Raw genomic sequence first — 24,751 nt, 5'->3', positions numbered from 1 at the left:
CCAATAGGGATGAGTGTAATTGGGGATGCAGACAATAGGCAAGAGGAGACTAAAATTTATTGGAGAAAACTGGGAATGTAACTAAGGTATTGGGAGCAAATAGCTAGAGAGGGAAAGGTAATAGCATGAGAAGAGGCCAAGAATTTATTTGGACTGCAGGTTAGAGATTGCCTTCCCTATCAAGGATTGATATCAGAGTATAGACAAAGAGAAAGAAATAGGGGGTCCTAAAATGAAAGACCAGCACTGGTAAAGCTTTTAGGTGAATCTAGAACAGAAGCTGCAGTTAAAAAAGGAATCATTAGTAAAGCATATACAATACTGCATGATAACTATAACAATCAATCAGAGGAGGTTAGAAAGGATTGGGAAGAAAGACTGGATAAGCAATTCACAAAGAAACAATGGAAGGATATATGTATGTCTCCCAAATATGCAACAGAATCTAGAAGATTTAGGAGTTTTGCTTGGAAATGTTTAGATAGATATTTTTATACCCCAAGTAGACTCCAGAGAATTTTTCCTCAGGTAGACAGCAAATGTTGGAGGTATGATGGAGAAGAAAGCAATAATTGGGAACAGATTTTCTAGGAGTGTAATGAGTTGGCAGACTTTAACGATTCCCTGCAGGCTGCTCTGTCAGAGATACTGCGTGAACAAATTCGTGCAACTAGGGAAATTATTTTTCTGAGCTGTGATACAGGATTGGAATTGCCTAGACATAGTAAGGCCTTGCTGAGTCTAATTGTCGTGGCTGCCAAAAAAGCAATTACTAGAAAATGGAAATCAATGTCTAAACCAACTATACTAGAAGTAGTTAAAACTACTGGAGTTGGGATCTTTAAAAAACGGTAGGAGCAAATTACATCAGAAAAAAATGGGAATTGTTGGAACAGTACATACAGGGGAGGAATGAGGTTTAAAAGAAAGCAGGATTTGAATGAGCTATGGAATGTTTGACTGACAATGATTAGGTAGATTATAAGTAATGTATAATGTTTACAGCTAGAATTATGTCAGTATGGTTTGTGTTGTAAAATGCTTGCAAGTGAGATTATGTCAATATGGTTTGTTTTTGTTTATATAAATGTATGATTGCCTATGTCATAAGTGATAGTTTAATAAAAATGTTTCTAAAAAGAATCTTTCTCATGCCAAAGAAAGAAACAGGTACTTGGAGACCAGTTCTAGATCTTTATTTTCTGTATAGTCATATGAAAGTCCCAAAGTTCAAGATGCTTGCCCTTCAGTCTCTTTTATTCTTCATTCTACCTCTCCATGTCCTGGCAACTTTAAACCTAAAGAATGTCTGTCATCACATTCCATTTCTCAAATATTTCTGATTTTTTTTAACATTGTCTTTGTCTAACTTACATTTTCAGTTCTATGTGTTGCCGTTTGGGCTATCCACATCTCCAAGGGTGTTTACAAAGAGTTTGGTTCCAGTTATAGCTCACTGATGGTTGCAGTGCTTTGACATTTTCCTTATAGAAATGAATGTCTTATTTTTGCAGACTTGTTTTCAGAATGTCCGGAATCTCTTGGCTTGGGTAAAGGATCGCCTTCTTAGACTAGGATTCCAGATGAATTTATAGAGATCCTCTCTCATTCTTCTCCTAGGATGGTGTTTCTGGGATGCCTTCTGGATACATTCCTCATGAGGGCTTTTCTTTCACACAGAAAGTAGAGCTGTACAGTCAACAGTTTCTGGCATTCTCCAACCATTTTCTGGCTTTGGTTGGGAATATGTCACAATTTTATGGTCCATGGCTTCTAGAATTCTCATGAGTCCTCTGACCTCTGACTTCACATGAGAAAAATTCAGTGTTTTTTCAGATCGGTTTGAACTCAACACCACCACACTCTATATTTTCAGATCCCAGTGTTGAAGCTTATTAAAAGGGATTTACTTTGGTGGGTGGACCATTTAACTATCAACCTAGGTCTTCCCTTATCATTTCCATCTCCTACTCGGTCTGTAACAACAGATGCTTCAGACTTTGCTTTGGAGGTGGGCTGTTTCCAAAGGGGGGGTAAAGATTCATTGTCTGTGGGGTAAGCAAGACAGGCTGAAACACAGAAATGTCAAATAAATGGTAACAGTTATAAGTACTGCCAAATTCCTAAGCCATCTTGGACTCCAGGCCCTCTAATAGTAATCACAGACAACACCACAGTGATGTGATATATTAGCAAACTGTGGGGTACCAGATCATGCCCCCTTAGTAGACTAGCTGCTGTAGCCTTGGATCTGACATTTCAGCTCATTCTGTACTGTCAGACTTCCTACAGTCTGTCAGAGCAAAAGACTGTTGAAGACAAACTGAGAAGGACCAAGGTACACCCTTGTGAATGGAAACTAGTTCCAGGGATCTACCATAAACTGATCTAATTGTAGGGAACTCCTCAAATAGGTCTGCTTCTCTCCATTCACAAAGGACAGTTAAAGAAGTTCTGCTCCAGGATTCCTTGCAAGACAGATGCTTTCTAATGTCCATGGACTGGAATGTTCCTGTATGCCTTTCCAGTCTTTCCACTTTTAACCAGATCCATTCTAAAGATTCAGAAGCGCTTCCCAAAATAATCATAGTGACTCTGTTTTGACCCAGTCAGTAGTGGTTTTCCCCTTTTCTCAAAATGAACAAGGGAAATTACCACAAAGCTTACTCACAGAATAAATTTACTTACACAACACAAGGGTTGCTTGATACACCCCAACCTGAAAGTTCTTCAGTTGACTGCCTGGATGATAAGAGTTGTAATACTGTTTAGGCACTTATTTTCTCAGGACATGCAGCAGGTATAAAAGGGAGCTAAGAAACCTTCTACTAGAAAACCATATATAGGTAGGTGATAAAGATTTTCTAGTTGTTGTCAAAGTAAGAACTAGGTCCCTTTTAAGGCCTAGATGCCTCTGGTTCTTCAATACTTGCATGAGTTAATATGCTCTGGCCTTTCTTACTCTTCTGTTAAGATTCACCTTTTGGTTATCTCTGCTTGTCTGCCCATAGAGCCCCTCCTTTCTACCCAACCACAACTGAAATGATTTTTAAAGGGGTTCTGCATATCTATTAACCAAGAAAGCAAGTTGCTCCTCCTTGGGAATCTCAATTTTATTTTAGAAAAATGTACACTTTTTCCACTTGCTCTAGCTCATGGCACTTATCTGAATTAACTTGGAAAACAGCCTTACTTATTGCTCTGAACTCTAGAAGAAGAATATCTGAGTTATACGCTCTTACCATGAGTCATCCTTAGCTCATTTTCGATAAGGATAAGGTGTTTGAGAACAAATTAGTCCTTTATTTATAAAGGAGTTTCAGAGTTTAGAAAACCATCATTTGGCACAAAAAAAGCACAGTTATCCTTCTGATATGTTATTACGGAAGGGGGCTTGGTTTATTTTCACTTATGATACTTTGCAACCAAAGTGTCTTATAATGAATTACTTATGATATATTTAATATAACAGCTTTGGAAATATCTTGGAACCGCATTTCATAGAAGTTAGAATATGTGTATTTTTATATTCAATTGGCTTATTGTTATTATTATTATTATTATTGTTACAGTTATTGCTGTTCTACGAACTCAGTTTCAACTAAAATATTTTTGCTTTATGTTTTTATTTAAATTCATATGCGTTCTGGTACATTCTATTGTTCTATTTAGTAATGTTTTAATTAATGAACTATTTAAGTGCTTTACTGTGTTTAAAACTTTTGAACCTTGAAGGCGTATGCCGAGGCGCTAGTTCATTTTTGGTTTTTACACATTGTTCCTGGTTTGTAATAAAGTTGCTTTTTGTGCCAAATAGGTTCATAGGTTGGTACTAGGCTATTGGCCCTAGGGCCTATACAAGCCTAGCCATAACAGTTCCCTGGCTATTTCTTCCCACAATATTTACTTCCCTGGACCCCTGTCTAGCAGGGCGACTGACGTGATCCCTGGGGTGAATTTCCTTTCTCCCATCCAATCGTCAAGGTTCCTTTTGAAGAGGGCCAAAGAGACACTCTGCTTGACATGTATGGGTAGTCTATTCCAGAGTCTGGGGACTCTCTGGGTCAGGAACCTATCCATCCAGCATGTTTTGTTCATTGTGATGACAAGGTTTAGATCCCTGGAGCATGTGTCTCTGAGGGATTGGGATTTCTTTAAGTGTAGCATGCCCAGCAGCTCTGGGTTTGACATGGCCTTGTATGTTAAGCAGGGATCGGCTCTGATGATGTTTTTCTATATTTTGGACTGTGGAATAGTTTATATTTGGCAACAATCACAAAAGTTGTGTTTGTAATATTAGTTTCAGAGTTTACATTGTCAGGTTATTCATCTCCCATTTTTTTTTTGAGATTCCAGAAATGAGAGAGGAAGGATTTTGTACATTTTGGATATGCATATGCAACTCAGATAAAATCTTGACAGGGTTATGACCTTCAGAAATTTGGATGAACTATTTATTTCCTATGAATGTAAGACAAGGGGGCAATCAGTGTTGAAACAGACAGTTTCCAAATGGTTGTCTCGTGCTATTGTTTTTTTGTAAATCTCACCAAAACAACCACTTTTCAGCAAGGTCAGGGCCCATCTTCCTTGAGCTTTGGCTTCTTCTGTGGCTTTTTGGAAAGAGGTAGACTTTAGAAGTCTTCTAGAGGCAGCTGCTTGGCCATCTGTGCATAGTTTTACAAAACTTTACAAATTAGATTTGTTTTCCAGGTCCACAGCAGGTTTAGCTGGTACTGTTCTCCAGGGGATCCTGGACTCTGACACTTTTCCTTCTTCCTTCCTTTCTAAGCTCCGGTAATCTAGCCATATAGCTTAGGCTACTGCAACAGTGATTTAATGATGAAGATAGTACAGTCATGTAAATAAGGTTATCATAATAGTAAACATTCAAATAGATCACTGCTGTACAGACACCTTCCTTCTAGCCCCTTTTCTTGTGTCATACCTTTTGCCAGACTGTGGATATTTTATTTATTCTTTTTTCCTAGTTTTGCCACCTTAACCACTGACTGTATATGGCTCTCCTCGAGCCCTTCAGCAGTTTGGGGGCATGGGAGGTGCCTTAAAGCTTTGGATGCTGGACAGTCGTCATATCCTTGGTAGGATATAAACCTTTAGCTTGGGCTACTGCAACAGTGATCCTTTTGAACATCTACTGTTATGGTAAGTTTACTTACACAACATTTACATACCTAGGTCTGCGCTGATAAGTACCAAGGGACATGCTTCATTATAGACACACACACATGCAAAGTCTTTATTCAAGACAGACAAACACCTATTCTCTAATCTAGTGAAGATGAGGGCGCTGAAAAAAGATAACAGATAATGTGAGAAAGCGTACCTTTGTATTTAATAGTAATCCTGTGCAAACCATTATGCACAGGTGTGGCAGAATAAGGGGTGAGCTACTTTCATCCTACAAGGATGTGACTGCATGGGTAGTGCAGTCATTGCTAATGGTCTGACTGTGTGATAATGTATTAGAAGCAGAGATCAGCAATCACATGGGTAGAACATGGTTTGTGTTGTAACTGATTCTGTGATGGTTCTAAGGAAGTACAAACCTTTGATGTTCATTTGCTGGCCTGTCTTTCTAGTCAAAAACTGTTCTGGTAGGTAGATCAGTAGGAAGTGCAAGGTGAATGGGGTTAATGCCCCTGGTGTCCACTTGCTGATGGTGCCATGAAGCAGGGTTGGCTTTGCTGGTATTTTTTTTTAATATGAAATGTCCATGTTGATCAGCAGGGAACAGTAATAGCTGTAACAGACAGCTATTGTACTTCCTTAAAATGTTTTTCTCCTCACCCACCACTTCATCCTCAATTCTGATCCATACCCATTTGATTATAAAGCTGAACTGATTCACTCTCTGCATGTCTGCTTTATGTGGCACAGAAAGCTTTACTGAGGTAATATTAATGCTGTAACAGTCAGGACTGTACATTGTCCTTACTGATTTTTTTCCATAATAGTATTTAAACTAATCAGCAAAAGTACTTGTAAGGTGTGTCTTTTTTAGCATAAGAGAGCACTTAGAAAACATGTGCACATGCTAGCTGGAGTCTGACCACAGTAAATTGACCTGCAAGCTTTGGGTTCATATTCCACTGTGAATGTGCATGGAGCATGAGTAATACCTGGCTGCAGTGTTACCTTCTGTACCTGGGAGGCAGTGGCATTTATTCACCCAAAAAGCTGATTAGGCACAGTCGCTTCTTTTCAGAGGTGACTCAAGCTCACTGGTTATGTCATTTGTTCATAGTTGCAGGTGGAGACTGAGGAACTTAAGACTATAGGTCAAAGTTCATTATCAGCTCTTAGCCTCAGTGGTAGATTACTTATTGTATATTTCCAAGGGGGGGGGGGGCATGCAGATTTCAAGGATGGATGGTACAAATTAGTATCTTGCTTGGGGCTGCTAGACTGTCTTGATGCAGACTTGCTGTTAAGATATTTTCACTCTTTGAACTCTATTAGATCTGTTTTATCTTGTATGTTTCCATAATATTAAAACATTAATTCAGATATGTAAAGGAGCCATTGTTTCTATGACTGTGCAAATTAAGAATATAGGAATAATATTAGACAAATGATCAGGTGATCACAGGGACCATGAGGTGCATAGCCATACATACATTTAAGTAGGTAAACTTAAAATGTCTTTCCACCCTTGTCAAATGCTTAATACTCGTTTGGGTTTGTGGGAGTTAAATGACTATATTTAACCAGAATTTTATATCAAGGAGTCCTTTCACACAAAATATTAAACATGTTCAAACTGAAATTATTTATATAGTTAGATGTTTCAATATTTACTTGTTTCTTTTTTTTCTTTAGGTGTTATCAATTAATGAAGAAGGGCAGAAAAGATGTGAAGAAAATACAAAAGTCTTTGGACGTCCTATCACGTTAGTATCATCCAAGATTATTAACTCACATGACAGTGCAGTAAAGCAGATATAGCAGTGTGTATTACTTGGTGTTTGCATACAATAAGTCAGTTATTTCCCAGATCAGTAAGCATTTTTGTCTAATACTCTTATTAAAATATTAATTCCTTTTGGCTTCTTGGGGACCCTTGATTAACCTTTTCTTTTAAGCATCTAGTTTTTTCAGTCTTTCTTTGCTTTATATTTAGGTTGGCATACCTTTTTACTTGGCAAGCATTAAACTGTTTGTAGACACTATATTGTTTTAAACATTTGGGACTTCCTTATTTGGATCTACACAAGTCACTGCCATCCTCTCATTTAAAAGATTTGAGACCTGTGCACTTTATTGTGTGTGCAGATAGCTCTAGTTTTATTGCTGAATTCATGTGGAAAAGGGGCAAACTTGTCATGCTGAACCCCTGAAGAGCTGATAGCGACGGCTGATAAGAGTTAAAGTGTCCATTTCTGCTGCTAGATATTTCTGTCACTTGTTTTTACCAGTACAGAATTTCCAGCAAGCCTGGGCAGTTGAGTAGCACTTGCACATTTAGTTGTATGTGGTAAAGTAAATGGGAAAGAGTTCTATTTCACTGGCATACTGGAACATAATATAATAGAGAGGTGGCCTACAATGACCTGTTCAGAGTTCTGATCTGGTTGTGGCTAGCTGTAAACTAATAACTAAAATGCACTCACTTTTGAGATATGGTAGGATCTAACCAGTTGGTTCAAAAACAGTCTCTCAGACTGACTGAAGATAGTTTAGAGCGCATATTATCTAAGGCCTGCTGTAAGACTATTGTCTGCCATAAGTCCTTTCTAGATCTTGCCTTTTCTTGCTGCTAGGTTACCTCCTTAATATTAAATCAAATGTAAAGTCTGATGTGCATGAAAATGGCCTTCTGGTACTCCAACATGGCAAATGTCAGTATATCCTGTCAGTTCAGCTCTCTGATGATCGTACATGGATATGTGACTGGATGTATATTTTTAATTTGTTTATTTAATTTTGTTCACCATGATGGTGCTTTAATCCTAATGGGCCTTTTTTCAGGCCTGCATGCTGGTTCAAACTAACAGTAAATTATTTCAATATTATGACACAGTTGTAATCGTTAACATACAGACCAATAAGTAGTGAAGAATTTATCACATTAATTGCAGTAAATACATACTGTCATTCAAAACTTGTGTGGTTCCAGGTTTGCTGAATATTACATTATATATTTGAAGCAGGTTTTAAATGATTTAAATAAATGTGACTGTTTTTATATACTGTATTATGGGATTGTAATGCCAAATGATTTCTTTTTCCACTGAACCAGAAGTTATGGTTAGTGCATTGCAGTTTATTTCTAGGAGTTAACAAAGGAATAGACAGAGCTAAGATGTTATTTTGATAATCTGTAATGAGTTTGCTGGCAAGAAATGGAAAGGGAAGGGCTCAGATACTTTAATAGTTTAAATCTAAATGAAACTAACAGAGGTCAGTCCCTTACTGGTAGCCATTTTGTTGTTTCGAAAGTAAGACAGTAGTGCATTCTATTGGGAGAAAGGACAACAAATCAGCAGAGCTGCTTGGAAATGGTTTCTAGAGTATTTTATTGGAAGTACTAGGGTTATTGAAAGACCCTCCTCTATCTGGTCATGGAGAGTGCCTTTTCTAATTGCATTTCTTCCTTCAGATGACAGAACATGAGACAGTTCTCTGCAGCTGAATAGTTTGTTCACTTTAGTTTATGTCATATTTATATGGTGATAGAAGTTTAGTTGAGGATCTAGCCAGGTACCTAGGTGTTGGAAATTGTTGACTGTTTAACTGGTTCTTCGTTGATGGGGAAAATCTGCCAATTTTGGGGGTCTTTGATAATTTTTACTGTGTTCAAAACAGCATGCCTTTTCGTTTCTTGGTGCTGCCCTGAAGCTTCATTAAGTGTGTAAGAGGTCTACATTTTGTTCTAAGTCTTTATTCATTCTTTTGGGTGAGAATCTGGATATGTGAATGACCATGTACATTGTGTACAGAATGACTGCCAAGTGAGGAAGGTCAGCAGATAAAGAATGAAAATAGTAATGGAGGTAGGGTGCACCTTGGGATAGATAGTCTTTTGGTGATAGCTGTATTGGGTGATATTGTGTATCTGTGTGTAATTACAAAGTGTATGTGAGATGCAATCATGAAACCAACTGATGACTTTAGGGTTAATATTAGCAGACTTGAGGCGAAGTTCAGTTGGGGTTGGCATAAAGGTTAAGGTGTTTACCTTACAGACAAGAAGAACAAGGTTTGATTCTCACTAAAGGAAGTTGGCTAGGCTTAAAATGGTCCACGAGGGCAGCTAGCCTAGTACTTACCTATGAACCTATTTAATAGTAAGGAGTAATCAGTTTTATCAAAGGCATTTGTAAGGGCTGTGAATAGTAAGTTTTCCTGTGTCTATACTTTGGAGAATATGATATGCAAGTATTTTTATTTGTTTTATTGTAATTTGTTAACCACAGTAGAACTTTGATCCATGTGGACAATGTTCAGGTTCGGATGGTAGATAGAAATTGAAGAAGACATTGGCTCTAAATGATTGTCACTGATGAAATGACACCCCAACCCTATATGCAAAAATGGGAAAAAAAGGTTGTGGATGGATGGACAGATAGATAGACGAATAGTACATTCCAAAATAGCAGTTATGTACAAAGAATGATTAGATAAACAAACATAACACATGTATTCGATTAAAAAATAAAGCTAGTTTAATACCGCTGTTACAGTCACAGTACTTATATATACCATATATATATATATATATATATATATATATATATATATATATATATATATATATATACAGTAGATGTAGTTATAGCTAGTTTAGAGGAGGAAAGCTCATTATGAGAGGAACGAGAAAGTGAAGGGGATAGATGGAAATTTAATGAGTAAGGAGTGGGATATGAAGGGAGGACGGGATTAGAAAGTAGTTAAATGGAGGAAAGGATGGCATATGAAGGGGGGTTAGTAACAAATGTAAAGTAATAAGAAATTTTGGTCAGAAATGTTGAGTACGCCATTTTTTATAAAGTGTGATAGCTGGAGTGACAGAAAGTGTGTATGAGTGGGTTTCATGTTTCTAGGTTATACTCTAACTGGGGAAGCATCTGTGTTGCTTTTAAGTAGGTGCTGTTTTAGATTTCAATGGAATTTTGCATAGGTGTGGATGGATATTTTAAGTGTCATTAGAGAGTCCCACATTTTATGTACCAGCACAGAGAAAAGAGTGTGACTAGTTGTAAACTACTAACTAAAAATGTGCTTACTTTTGAGATATGGTAGGATCTAACCAACTGGTTCAAAAACATTTATTCTAAAGAGAGTGAAGGTTATAAGTAGTTGGAGGGAAGTATTTTAGGCTGCAATGGAGTGATATTTCTGATAATCTCATACTGAAGGAGGAAGAATTTAAGTTGACAAGTTTGTAGACTAGAGATACCATTATGAGAGCAGACTTTTGTCTGGGAGCTACTTTGGCTTTGAAAGGACAGAACAATGATGCTCTCTTTGAAGAGACAGGGTTATAAATTGGCATATATAATTTGATATATGTTTTAGGGTGATAAGGCTCTTTTTTGAGGCTATGTCAACAACAGGAAATCTATCTTTTAGTTTTAGAAGGAGGATTCCTTTGCCTATAAGTGTTCGCTGATGAGTTAGAAGGGGTACAAAGAGTGGGACTCTGAAAGGAGGACAGAGGTTTTGAAGAGGTGGGAGTGTGAAGCAGTTGGGAAAATTATTTAAGAAAGTCTAGTGGAGAAAGGGGGCCTGAGTTGGTGGTAATGATACTGTTTTACTTAATACCACTCTTGGGTGCATGATACATTTTTTGGTTAATAAGATTCCAGAATTTATTTAGTTGACTCCACAAGCTAAATTGCTGGCTTCAAAATGCAGAAATGTATGTCTTTTAACTGTTTTTTTTTTTTTTTAAGTTTAAGAACGTTTCTGTGGTAGCTGATTTGGGTTCACTTTTCCTTTGTTACCAAGCAGTGATTTTCATTTGGAACAGAGTTTTAAGCTCTTTAATAATCAAGAAGCAGGGCCTAAGTTTTGATATTCTAGAAATGACTGGGAAGTATTTATCCTGAGTATGTTTTTGAATGAATGAGAATCATGAAGCATTTTGTTAAGTCTCTTAAATGCATTAGCTTGTGCCGGCAGTGGCAGGTGGCCTATGGCAGGGTGTAATGGCATGGAGTTTGTTCTGGGGATCTTCACTATGACCCACATAGGGTTTATTTCTTCTACCTTCTGTTTCTGTAAGTCACTTTTATATATAGAGTACTGCTCTCTATTCTTTTGCCTGGATAAGCACTGAGCATATAATTGTTGCCTGGGATGTGGTATTTGAGGTTAGGAGTTTCGCCCTTTATACAAGACCCTGTGACCGCAACATATTTGGGATAAAGTGTGAGTAGTATGTATAAAAATCGAACTGCCACAGTAGATGGAAAATTCTTTATTGCAAGGACAAAGTGAGCACTTTCACGACCTTCCAGGTCGCTTCATCAGACTTAATAAAACATCCCATACCTTCCTTGATATATATATATATATATATATATATATATACTGAGGTGAAGACTGAGCTGTTCATCTGGTACCTGTGTTTTTGTCTCTCTTTGAAAGTGTGAGTAGGACTGAGTCTAGTGGTCTAGTTTGTTTCTTAAACTGTCTCCATTATGGAGGGGTAAAATGTAGATAAGTGCTTTTACTGTGGTGTATATGAGCATGGAATCTGTGTGTTAGGATAAGGGGAATGTTAATATTAGAACCTGGATTGGTTTCTGTATTACTTTTTAGCAATAAGAATAAGCATAAGCATAGAGATGCTAGTCTCAAGAATTGTTGGAAATTGCTGATGGTGTGAATAAGTTTATTCCTTAATATTGTTGAGCAGTCTTGAGCTGTAGGCATGATATAGTTGTGGATAGCAGAGATGCTTGCATAGCTTTGATTTATGAAATACAGACAGGGAAATGAGAAAGTATGTGAGGTTGGTGATTAGTGATTGAAGTAAGTTTATAAGAGATGGAGAGGGGTGGATGAGAATGGGTTTTGGGTGAGGCATAGTGGAAACAAGGCCAGATATATTTGTAGTGAAAGTGGTGGCATTATGCACTGGCTTAGGAAATACAAATAATAACAGAATTTATATTTTGGATATGAATGGTGAAGTTATTCTATTAGGGTAATCTTTGAGAGGGGTTGTTGAAGGGGGTCTGTATTATGACATCGAAGTCCCTAGGAAAGTATGTGATATTCTGCAGCTTCGCTGTTTTCAGTGTTCGGTGCATAGGGTTCGATATTATAACATTCGAAGTTTTAAGACTTCGATGTTATAATATAGGCCTATTGAAGGCGGGTCTGTGTTCGGCTGTTGAAAACAGAGATCCTCGAATGGCTACATATCATACATAAAACATCTAAACAGAAAATTACCAAACACATATAACTTCAAAAATACATTCAACGAATGTCCACAGTTGGCCAACATTGCAAACACAACCAACCAAGGTGGGGGAATTCACCTCCATACCCCGCCCCCCCCCCCCCACAAACACTCTAACTATATATACCAATTCCAAGATCGCACTACAGTGGGGAGAAGGGAAAAATTAAAAGGTTTCCTTCACTTACCTTGTGCATTGTGTTACTTCCTGGTTGTTGGCCAACTATGGCCATTATATGAATTTATTTTTGAAGTTGTATGTGTGCAATAATTTCCTTTTAAATGTTTTACTTAAAATATTTAGCTGTTTGAGGATCTGTTTTTTCAATAGCCAAACATGGACCTGTTGAAGGCATTTATTTAACAACAGAGTATCTTTTGGCCAAATTATAGTGCATGAGAGGTTAGTAGTGTTTTAAATGTATTTATTTATTTATTTGCATTTGTTTACCAGGATGGTCCAGTTGGGCCAGAAGTGACCATTTTCAGTGGAGTCCTGGGGAGAAAAGCTCCACTTATAAGAAATTTAACATACAATATAGAATTTACATCAATAAAGACATTTAGTACATATTATTGGCAGTTTATGCAATTGGTGAAAAAACAGTACATAAGTAATCATTCTCAAATCAAAGATATTGGACAAGCAATACAGAGTATATACATGAGAACATTCCATACGAGTAGTTTTCAGCTAGCAAAATTTATATAGGACACTTCATGCAGTGGTTTGCAAAGCAGATGTAGGTTTGCAAAGCAGATATTGGAATTAATTAGAGACTAGGTACTTAAACTTTTCACATGTTTAGGAGGTGTAATAGCTGAGTGATAGTCCTGTTGCAGGAATCGGTAAAGTCGGTGGATATTGTTGCAGATATAAGTGGTGGTATGATATTAAGGTAGGCTGCGAGAGTACCTGAATGTCTCGCCTGGTTCAATGATAGGTATATAAGGGTTAGGAAGAGAAGGAAGTAGACAGGAGGGATCAATGGTAGAACAATGAGGGTTAGTAGAAGAGGGAAGTGGACAGGATGGAGAGGCGGAGTAAGTAAAAAGACAGGTGGATGTGAAAGGAGGATGCCAGAGTAGGAGAGTGGAGGTGAGAATAGTTGTGATGGCTGAAGTCAGGTTATATGAGATGTGGTGTTTGCACATGTGCACAGTGAAGATGAGGAGAGGTGTTTCAGAGATGTCTTGAAGAGGGTCATTGAGCGGGTGGATCTAAGTGTTGGGGGGAAGGAGTTCCAAAGTTTTGTGATGGTAAAGGAGTAAAGCATCTGGCCAGCCGAAAGTTTGAATTTTTCTACATTTCCGAGCAGTTGGTTGTTGGATCGGAGTGGTCTGTTAGGATGGTATAAAGTAAGTATAGAAGATAGAGCAGGGCACATGGATGGATTGTGAATGAGTTTGTGAGCTGTAGTTAGTTGGATAAAGGTGAGATAGTTGGGAGTTCAAGCCATTTTAGGCTGCGTAATGATAAGCAGTGGTGGTATGAGTAGGAAGCATCAGTTACAAACTTAGCAGTTTTGTTGTAGCATGAGTCTAGTTTGGACTTTAGGGAGGACTGAATGTTGACAAGGAAAGGGACATCATATAAAACAGAGGGTAATAGAAAAGAAGAGGCAATGGAAAGTCGGGCTGATGCACTGAGTAGATGTTTGTGTCGGTAGAGTGTGTCAAGCTTTTGATGTATCTTTTTGACATTGAACTGTATGTGCAGGTCGGTTTTCGTCTATGATGACACCTAGGAGTTTTGTGCTAGGTACAGTGTTGATGGTGGTACCATTTAGGGATTGAATGGTGAAGTTCTCTTTTTGTCGGGGTGTGGACATTTTGGGGGCAAAGATTACTAGTTTGGTTGGTTAGTTAAAAGAAATTTAAGTAGGGGGGTGAAAAGGCTAGAGGAGTAAAGTGAAGCTAAGTTCATCAAAGCAAAGTGGAACGGCTTAGCCTCCATCCCACCCCCACCAGTACCACCAAGCCAATTTACACAGAGAAGAGATAATCAGTCTTTTGGAACAGAGAGTCTTCCCATCGTAAGCAGTAATCTCTCCAGCCTTACTGAATGAGCAGAACAAACACCCTTTCTTCTAGAAAACAGTTTAAACATAACTAATGCTGGAGGGCGGGGGGGGGGGGATCTGGACCACTATCACTGAGCACAGAACCCTTAATCTTTATAACATGCAAAGAGTGCAGCTAAACACTCCAGGTCTTCAGCTTTGAACATATGTACTGTACTTCTTGGGATTCATCTCAGTAATATTACTGTGGTTTTGTATTTAAATGTACCAACAAATCTTCAAACAGGTATTTTACAGCAAGACATTTTTTTTCTTATTTACCATTGACTGAGGACACCGTCTTCTGCTTCCACACAATATGCTCTTAGTGCCTGTCTAGGTCTCTGCAACATCGTCACCAGAGAGGAACTGACATCATTCAGTGTTACCCACATAGGTATGTAAGTAGCACACTCACAGGCCATCTCAAATGAAGAGTTCTGGGAAAGTCTTTAAGTGTCATTCTACCTAGTGAAATCAAATAACCCACTGTAAGCTATCACTAAATATGGATTATACTTAAACTTTGAATTCACCTGCAGTTTAGGATTTCTTCCTGATACACTTGATCTGAGTCACTTACATTCTCTGTCACTTACCTTCTGTCAAGACTTTCAAGAATCCAAAAGACTAGTTTTATAGTTTGGTATATTGGGATCAAACATTGTGACAATATTTGCCACAAACTGACGAGAATAATTTTTTCAGCCTGTTTTTTTTCAAACACTTTTATTTATTTATATTACACAGTGACATTGGTACCCATGCAGTTATAAAAAGTAAACAAACCTTTATGTAGATTTTTCCTTTTTATGCATTATACATATATGGTTTGTTTTTAATAATTATTATTTAATTTAATATTACTTATTTTGCTCAAGTCCTGTCTTACCTGAAATTTCACTCCTTCTCCCCCTGAACATCATTCTACATGTATTATTTCCACAGATTCCATTTATTTCTGTGTGGTTTGTTCCCTCCCTTTTCTAAAGATCTCACCCCCAATTCTTTAATCTCCTTTACAACATTCAATATTCTGTTGCAGTTGGTTTAGCTTTTGATTTCCATTTTCTAGCAAATGCGTTTTTGTCCATTAGCAACATTAAACATAGAAGGCCCTGCTATGTCTAGGCAATTCAGTTTCTGTATCCCACCCCAAAGCAATCATTTTCTTAGTTACAAACATTTACTCCCCCAACATTTCTGAGAAAGTACCTTGTACTGAAATTTTGAAATCTACTAACTGCTGTCTTCCTGTGCAAAAAATCTCTGAAGTCTGTTTGGGGTATAAAAATACCTATGCAAACACCCCAAAAGTAGATTTTGCTGCATACTTGGGAGCCATCCAAATATCCTCCCATTGTTCCTTTGTATCATTCCAGTCCTTTCTAACCTCTTCTGACTGATCGTTAACATACCTCTCAACTGTACAGATTTTTGCCTCATGATGATCCGCTGTGGCGACCCCTAACCGGGAAAAGCCAAAAGAAGAAGAAGAATTTTGGTAAGTTTTTCATAAAATTGTGTTTTTTTTCTGGCAAATTAGTGGCAAATCATTAAAGGCTGAAGTTAGAAAATAATGACAGACATTCAAGTTTCAGACTTTATACCCTTCAGAAAAATTTATGCTAATGCAAAACCTGTTATTCTATCAACTATCTAAGTTTGTAAGAGTAATATTTAAAAATTGTCCCTATTTTTGGGCCTTTGTCTTCCCATTCTTTCTGGCTTTCTCCAGATTTCTTGCCCTAAGAGGTTGAGAGGTATGGTTATCACACATTATTTTGTATGCCCCACTAATTATCCATTTTTAACCACAGCTTCTGTCGTAAACTGAACTATAAAGTCAGCCATCCCTTACTCTAACAGCTGTTCATTTTCTTCCTTTAAACCCTGTCCTTTACACATGTATCTCACATACTGCCATATCTTGCAGTGGATTCCTTTCTGCATTTCTTTATATCATAAGCAACAGGGACTTATTTATGCCTCTTAACAGAGTCTTCCATAAGTTATCAGACAGCTGGAACATAGAGGAGATGTTCTATATTCTACTGTAGTGGCATTACTGGGTGAGGGGATGAGTGCAGCATTTAGAATGTGAAGTCAGGATAGGTATACATTTTTTCTCTTTTACTTACCATGCAGTGTGTCCTCCCAGTGGCTCAGATTTGCATTGTTGCAGGTCCTCTAAAACTGAGACTTTGTTTCTGATTGTGATGTTAGTGACTTGTGTTCCACATGTGGCCCAGTCCTTGCGATCAGCTGGGAATGGGGGGATCAGGTGGTTGACTGCATGCTTTTTCCATTTAGAGGATGTGTGATGCACGCCTTCAGGACTGCTCACTGCAACAAGCTGCAATGGGAAATAGGCATATATAGCAGGCAGACACCAGGAGAGCACATATGCTGAAATGGGTGTATGTCTTCCAGCCAACATCAGTGCATATCCTCATATCTTTGTCCCTCATGGAGGTCAGGTAAATAAAGAAAAATATAATCCATAAGTTCCTAATGGGTTATGACCACCCCTCTGTCCTGCCAGCTTCTTTGCCATAGCAACTATACTTGGACATTAATGTGAAAATAGTTTCAACTATAGGTTCTGAATTTACGGAGGAATTCTAGGTTAAAAGGTAAGTGCATATAGAATCTGTACCACTAGCGAATTAAAATAAAATCTGTGCATTGTTGTAAATTTAAATAAAAATGTAGATTATGTTAGCTTTGCCTGTGCTTCTCTTGCTTAATTGCTAGTCTTATTCTGAACATAACAACAGTTGCTGTAAAAGACAATATATTCCCCCACCATAATTCATAACTGGAGCCTTTCAAATATGCTGATGTTCTACTAAGTCACAGTAAGATTAGTGTACTTTTTGAGCATATGTGCTGAAACATATAACCATGGAATGATTGTTTTCTTTTGTAGCTCCTGGACTTGCTTAGTGGACCTCGAAGGGCTAAATATGAGACATCTGTGGAGACCTGGTGTTAAAGCTCTTCTTCGAATAATTGAAGTAGTGGAAGCTAATTATCCTGAGACATTAGGAAGATTGCTTATTCTTAGGGCACCTCGGGTGTTTCCTGTTCTGTGGACATTGGTGAGTTAATGCACAGCTACAATGCAGATTGAAGAATTTTGCTACAGCTCCCCTTTACTGGGGGCATATTTATTATGTTTGCTGACGTTTTTGAAACATGCAAGGCAATCATTATGTTATTAACATTTGGGTATGTCTTCTTATATGCATATACAGTGGTGTATATGCACATACACCATTGTATACTCTAACTATTCCTCATCATCATAATGGATTAGTGTAATGCTTAAGGGGTATTTACCTTACAGATACAAGGTACAAAGTTTGATTCTGAGCTCTGCTTATTAGTCTTATAATATGTAATTTTAACATTGACTGTTACGGTAAGATCAACTTACACAACTTTACTTGTTTCAGTCTCTAAATGAGGAACATTCATGATTAGGTATACTTGAGAGGCAAGTTGTAACAAAAAATTACACTTTTAAATCAGAAGATTGCCTACAATAAGATGAGAGTCAACCTGCATACAGAGATGTGCAGGAGCAAACAAGCATGGAAACTGCATATGAAACCTTATGAACATAACAAAGCTAAGTATGTGTCCAGCTGCACAGTTTAGTCCCTACAATATATAAATGTCTGAATGATGTCATCGCATTTATCATAGGGCAGCACAAACTTAAAGTACGTGATCACCTATATTCCATTCTTGTTTTTCTTTATTTATTTTGTTTACTGGATACGCATATTTGACACCTTTAGTATCACTTTTCTGATTTGCTTGTGAGGCACAGGAGACTGCATGATATTGCGCTGTAAGATCACTGGTCTTGGATAACATAAAAAATGTCAGCATTATGGCTAAAAATTAGCCATTGTTTAATATCAATAAGACTGTCCAGATGTGTGTGTTACAGTGCTATCAGTATCACTACCGGCTGTCCTTGTGAAGAATAAGGCAATAAGTGAACCCATGAACAATGTTTACTTGTTTATGTATTCATGGTTCATCTGTTTATTTATACATTTAAATTATTAATTATTATTATTATTATTATTTAGTTTATTAATCAGATTACTTTGAATAAGATAAGGGAAGTATTCAACGCAAGTTGATCTAGCGCAAATAAGGATTTGGACCTAAATTTCGCAGACTGACCAGTGTATGACAAAATGAACAAAAACTTCTAGTTGACCTTGTAAAAGCTTTGCAAGCAAACAGTCATTCACTGCAGAATTCTCTGTCTCTTAGTTGATGTCTAGAATGTTTACACTAAGTCTGCTGTATTTAGAATCTAAAAAACCCCACTCATGGGTGTGTACTAGGCTAACGACCTCAAGGACCTTTTTAAGTGTAGCCATGCATCCCAAATCTCTGACAAGTTCTAGTACTCCTGATAAATGTAAGCAGGAGCTTGGGTGATCAACCATTTACAGGTTGCCTGTGTCCATTAGAGATATAGGCACCAAGCCAAGGATGAATTTCCTGTTCCGTATCCAATTGTCCAGTTTATACATTCTCTTTCCAATTTTTTTGTGCAGTGTATCAATGCCTTTTTAAATTTTCTTGTGTATGTGGAGCTTATCTCCCTGGGCCTCCACTGAAAATGGACATATATCCAGTTGGACTAACCTGGTCAACAAATGTAAAATAAAATAAATAAATAAATAAAATTGGGTTAGGGAGGAACTCTGCTTCACATGGATGGGGAGCCTGTTCCAGAGAAGGGTAGTCTCTGAGATACATGCCTGTCTCTCCAGCAAGTTCTTTTTATATCACAGGCAAGGTTTAAGTCTTTAGAATGGGTAATTATGGTACTGTTTGTTTTGTAAATATGCAGGAGGTCCATCAGAGTGGGGCCTGACAATACCCTGTATGCCACGCATAGATCTCCCCTCAACAGCCTGCAGGAGACTGAATACAGGGATAGGACCTTGAGGTAGTCTGCATAGGATATTTTACTTAACGCCCTGTATTCCTTTAGTGAGGAACCTCTGTGGATGTTCTATTTGTTGGATATGCCTGGTTAGGTACATACGAATGCCAAATATAGTGGAACAAGGACTTCCTTGGATCTAGTTACCATTCCTTTGTTTATAAGTTGTGCAACATAGAATGATTTCCTTATTAATGTAGACACGTGATGGTCAAAGGCTAGACTACTGTCTGTGTGTGTCCCCAAATCCTTGATGACTAGGTCAGCTCTAAGGGTGTGTTGTCAATATGATACTTACCTGGGGTGGATGAATTCCTGAAGGATACTGTTGTGCTTTTCCTGGTATTTAGTTTTAGTTCATGGCTCTGACACCAGTTGTTTGTCTGTGTCAGTCCTTCCTAGAGAACATTTGTGTCGGTGTGAGATTTAGTGAGAGCTCCTAATTTGCAATCATCTGCAAATTTAGTCAGCCAAAGACCATTGATATTGGCTTTGACTTCAGAGATGTAAATGCCAAAAAGGAGTGGATCAAGGACTGATCCCTGAGGGACTCCACTTGTGACTGGAATTTGTGTAGAGGTGGACTCCCCAATTTTAACTTCCTGGGTCCTGTCTGTGAGCAAGATGGCTATCCACCGGGTGACATATGGGTTTGTACCTAACCTCTTGTGTTTGTCAACAATGCCCAAATTGGGTATTGTATCAAATCCCTTGTCCAGGTCAAGGTAGGCAGTGTGAACCATTTTGCCTTCATCCCTTGCTTTGGTGACCTTCTCAAAGAGGTCTACCAGGTTGAGTAGGCATGACCTGCCCTTGATGAAACCAAGCTGTGTTGGGTTCAGTGTCTGGAGGTTTACTATATCATTATTGATTATTTCTATGATAATTATTTCCATAGTTTTGCTTATAAGAGTAGTGATACTTATGGGACTGTAGTTTCCAGGGTCTGTAGATGGCCCACCTTTGTGCAGTGGGATGACTGTTGCTGTTCTCCATTCATGAGGCACAAAGCCTGTTTGGTGGCTACAGTTAAATAGTAATTCCAGACAGCCTGATAGGTCATGTTTCATGCTATTTAGAAGCCATCCTAGGATATTGTCTGGGCCCATGTATGCAATGTTCCTGGCTTGAGAGCGAGAGACAGCATTAAGGACCTGTTCCCTAGTGATAACAGAAGAAGTTATATGTGATGGTATTTCCTAAGGGAAGGTTGAAGGGGAGAGAGGGGTAAAGCTGGAGCTGAATTTGTTGGCCAGAAGGTTTCCTATATCTTCTGGTTCAGTATAGGTGGCTCCATTTATAATGAGCTCACACACAATTGTGTATTGCCTTTGAGATTGCGGACATAGCTAAACAATGTCTTATGGTTGTCCTTGGCCTAGGAGTCCAAATTTACTTCACATTTGACTTTGGTAGACTTTATTTGTCCTCTGAATTGTTTTAGTTTGATGAGAGTGCTTCATACCTCTCAACTGTCCAGATTTTTGCCTCATAGTTTTGGTCTGTTCATCATAAAATTTGTGGTTTTCTGGATGTTTTGTGACAACTCAGTGAGGACTGAATTCACTAAATAATGACAGGTATTTGAGTTTCAGACCTCACATCCATCAGAAAATGCATGGTAATACAAGTTCTAACAACTTTCTAAGTTTATAAGACAATATTTAAAATTTGTCCCTATTTTTGAGGCTTTGTCCTCCCCATAATTTTTGGCTTTGTCCAGATTTTTTTGCTAGGAAGTTGAGAGGTATGAAATGCTTTTATCCTGCTGGGTGCTGCACCTCACAATATTTGCCATGATTTTCTTCCTTCTGTTATACAGCCTATTGATTTTGTGATTCCACCAGGGTGGGCTATTTTTTGAGTTAGTTTTGTACTTCTTCCTGGTGGTTACAGCTGCCTCTGTGCAGCTATTAACATGCTTTTATAGGCTTTCTGTGAAGAGTTCTACTTAGGCAGCAGTGTTCTCAGGGTTTATGGGGGCTTCAAATTTTGCCAGGTTCTCACTTAATAGCAGGAAGTTAGCCTTAGAGTACCTTGTGAATATTCCAGGTTTATCTAGGGGTCCAGGTTTTATTTTTACTTCAAAGGAGACCATTCTGTGGTCTGACCTTACCAGAGAAAACATTACATTAGGGGGTGTGCAGCACTCTCCCATATTAGTGAGGACCAGATCCAATATGGTTGCACCCCAGGTTGGTGTATTAGCAATCTGGATAAGGGAGTTTGTGTTTACAAAATCCAGGAATCTCTGTGTCTCTGTGTTTCATATCATATAGGATTCCCAGTTAATAGTGGGGTAATTAAAGTTGCCCATGAATATGGTATTGGGATGGATGGTGAATGTTTCCAATAAGTTTAAATACATGGTATAGGTTTCCTGGGGCATAGAGAGGGACCTATAGCTTGCAAAGAAGTGGTATTGATTGTCCTGTTTAACCAGTCTTGAGGTATATTTATTTTTGATGTAAATCAAGACACCTCCACCTTTAGTCCCTATCTATGTAGTACCTGGTCTAAACATGTGGAAGGCATTATAACCTTGCACTGTCGGTGAGCTGTCCATGGGTTTAAACCGTGTCTCACTTACTGCACAGATGTCAGCATTCTCTAGGGTGAAGAGAGCTTCTAGGGAGTGGAGTTTTTTTGTTTAGTCTCCTAGCATTGAGCAGTAATACCTTTAGATTTTCTTGGTATTGATTTGCTATGTCAGAATTATGTTCAGTTTGGCATTTCCTAAAAAAAGCACTATGAGGAAGACAATGTTTTAGCTAATATTCAAAAGCTTAGAGGGGAGAGGTGCAGACCATCCCTGGAAAGCAGCATGGTCTGTTGATTATCTCCTTCCATGCTGACAAATATTGAACCCTCTTGGAATGACACCAGAAACTAAACCAGTTGTTAGTCTTTCATCTTTTGTGCGTATTTTGGCATCATCTTCGAAGAAGGTAAAATGCTGCTCAATGCTAGGATCATACCATTCTGGGACACATATTCTGAGAGCTCCATGATGTCTCTCTTCATATAGTCTTGGGAAGTGTGTCTCAGGTCATTTACACCCACATGGACTATGACTGAGTCATACTAGTCTTTCTGGTCCAGTAATCTGAGTGTGTGCGAAATGTGGTGGATCCTACCCCTAATAAGCAAGTGACCATGACTTTCTCTTTACTGGTGAAAGGGTCATCATTGTGTCTCATGGAGTCTCCAATTACCAGAATGTTGGATTGTGTGGTGGCTTGCCGTATGGGCTTAGAAGTAGAGACTCCATGAGATGTGACTGTATGTGTTGATGTGGGTGTTGTTTTGAAAGAGTGCATTAAGGGCTAATGAGGATATTTGTCATGTGTACTTCATATGGGAGGTCCTTGGGGTTTAGGAAGGTTACATTTAAGTGCCTCAGCATATGTGGGTCTATATGTCTGCTTTGAATTGTATGTGATGGGTGCAGCATGTGTACAACTAACCTTGTTGACATTAGGAGTACTTTTATGTGAGAGCTTTGCCCCAAGTGACATTGTGTAAATACATCTCTCACATACCATGTCACTTTGAGAATTAACTGGTTGTCAGTAAACATGAATCAGTTTCTACATTGCCTTAGGATGCCCATATCCACCAAGCTGATAAAGGAGATGGTAGGAAAGTTCATATCCAGGGCAACAGACCCTTTTTTTTTATTACAGACACAGTGAGAATATAGTGCAATGTCAGGAGTGTCCAGTTTACAACTCTGGGAACAGTGCTTCTATTGTAAACTAGTTGTCCCATGTACAACTAGGTATTGGTGAAAATTCAATTGTGCTTTTACAGGAAAAATGTCACTCAAGGTGTCCGCGTCTATATACGGCACTGCCAAACACAGGAGGGTAAACTAATAAGTAGACCCTGAAAATTTAAGGATGAAGTATTTAGACAAATATTCTGAAGTTAGAAACAAATCAAGCAGCTCTTACTGAAAACAAAGAATTAGCTTGTCAAGAATGATATAAAGAGGGGAGTTGCATGTATGGCTTCTGCCTGGCTGCTACTAGTGCTGGTCTCACCACAGCTTCACTCTGCTGGGATACAGTGCTCCCTTGCGTCTTCTCTTACTAGAAGCAAAACATTAGCAACAATCCCAAGATGAGAAGAAGGCCACAGCCAGTTTGGTGATCCACAGTCTTGTCCCTGGTAGGTGCCTTGAATAGCAACCAGACCAATCAGACATTTCAAGCACAGACACTCACTGCCCAACCAGAAACAGACAGGCATTGATGCACTGTGCTCCTTCTGTTACCAGGAGCAGAATATAAGTAAAAATTCCAAGCTGTCACCTATGTAGCAGTTATTAGCCTTTCCGGTGATCAGCAGTCTCCAGGAAATAATGTCCCTGTGCTCCTTCTCTCACCAGGAGAAAGCAGAAGAACTAATCCCAAGATGACTACTGAGAGGCAGAATGTGGGCTATCCAGTAATTGATGGTCTTCCAATAGATGTTGCAGATTTTAAAGATAAGATGGAAAAAGATGGGTTAATATCCTAAGCATCGCAGTGTGCACTAAGCAGTTAGATATGAAAGAGGGGTAACTTAAGCTTTAGCTGTCTAAGTGGAGAGCCACTAATTTTAAAAGGGAAAGATAAATTGAAAGGGGTGGGCACTTTGTATTCTGGTTCTATGGAATACAGTGGTATGGCCAATAAATTTAAATCGTTGAAGGGGAGTGATTTCACAAAATGATAATTTTGTGCTTACTCACAACTGCCAATGAAAGGGAGAGGGAAGGAGATATGTGGTCAAATTAATGTAAGGGGCAGGCAACCAGAAAGATAGCTGAGTTTACGAACACAACAGCCCAGTGTTGGAGGTTTGGAACAATGTCTGTGTTACTCACAAGAGACACAGCTGAAGTTTCTTTCGTAGATTTAATATGCAATGAAAAGCACTAATTTTTACCTCAGACACCTTGCACACACAAAAACATATAGCAAAAATACAGTCCCATGTGCTGCTCACCTTCTTAACCCATCAAAATCAACACAGTCTCACAAACCACCTTGTCAATACCTAGCGCATGTGCACACACACACACACACACACACACACACACACACACACACACACACACACACACACACACACACACACACACACATACAATCACACCCTGTCAGTACTTTCACCCCAGTACTAAAACATTCAGAACACAAAACTCATACAAAACACATTTTGTACATGGGGGGTAAACATCTCACACTCCCCATAACTTATATAACCCACTCTAAA

General features: G+C 38.4%; 1 protein-coding gene across 3 annotated transcripts in view; it reads left to right on the top strand.

The window, feature by feature from the left end:
- The window catches only part of LOC122816582 (SEC14-like protein 5), a 1,360,693-nt gene that overhangs the window by 1,136,548 nt on the left and 199,394 nt on the right, over positions 1-24,751 (top strand). For all 3 annotated transcript variants that reach the window (XM_044089470.1, XM_044089469.1, XM_044089471.1), the window contains 2 exons: positions 6,844-6,914; positions 17,435-17,606. In XM_044089470.1, coding sequence (XP_043945405.1) covers positions 6,844-6,914; positions 17,435-17,606 — 243 coding nt within the window. The remainder of the gene's footprint in view (positions 1-6,843; positions 6,915-17,434; positions 17,607-24,751) is intronic.

This window comes from Protopterus annectens, chromosome 12.part0, assembly GCF_019279795.1.
Source record: "Protopterus annectens isolate FY-2018-M chromosome 12.part0, PAN1.0, whole genome shotgun sequence".
Taxonomy (NCBI): Eukaryota; Metazoa; Chordata; order Ceratodontiformes; family Protopteridae; genus Protopterus; species Protopterus annectens.
The sequence above is the reverse complement of the archived record's forward strand: the minus strand, read 5'-3'. Positions and strand labels throughout refer to the sequence as shown.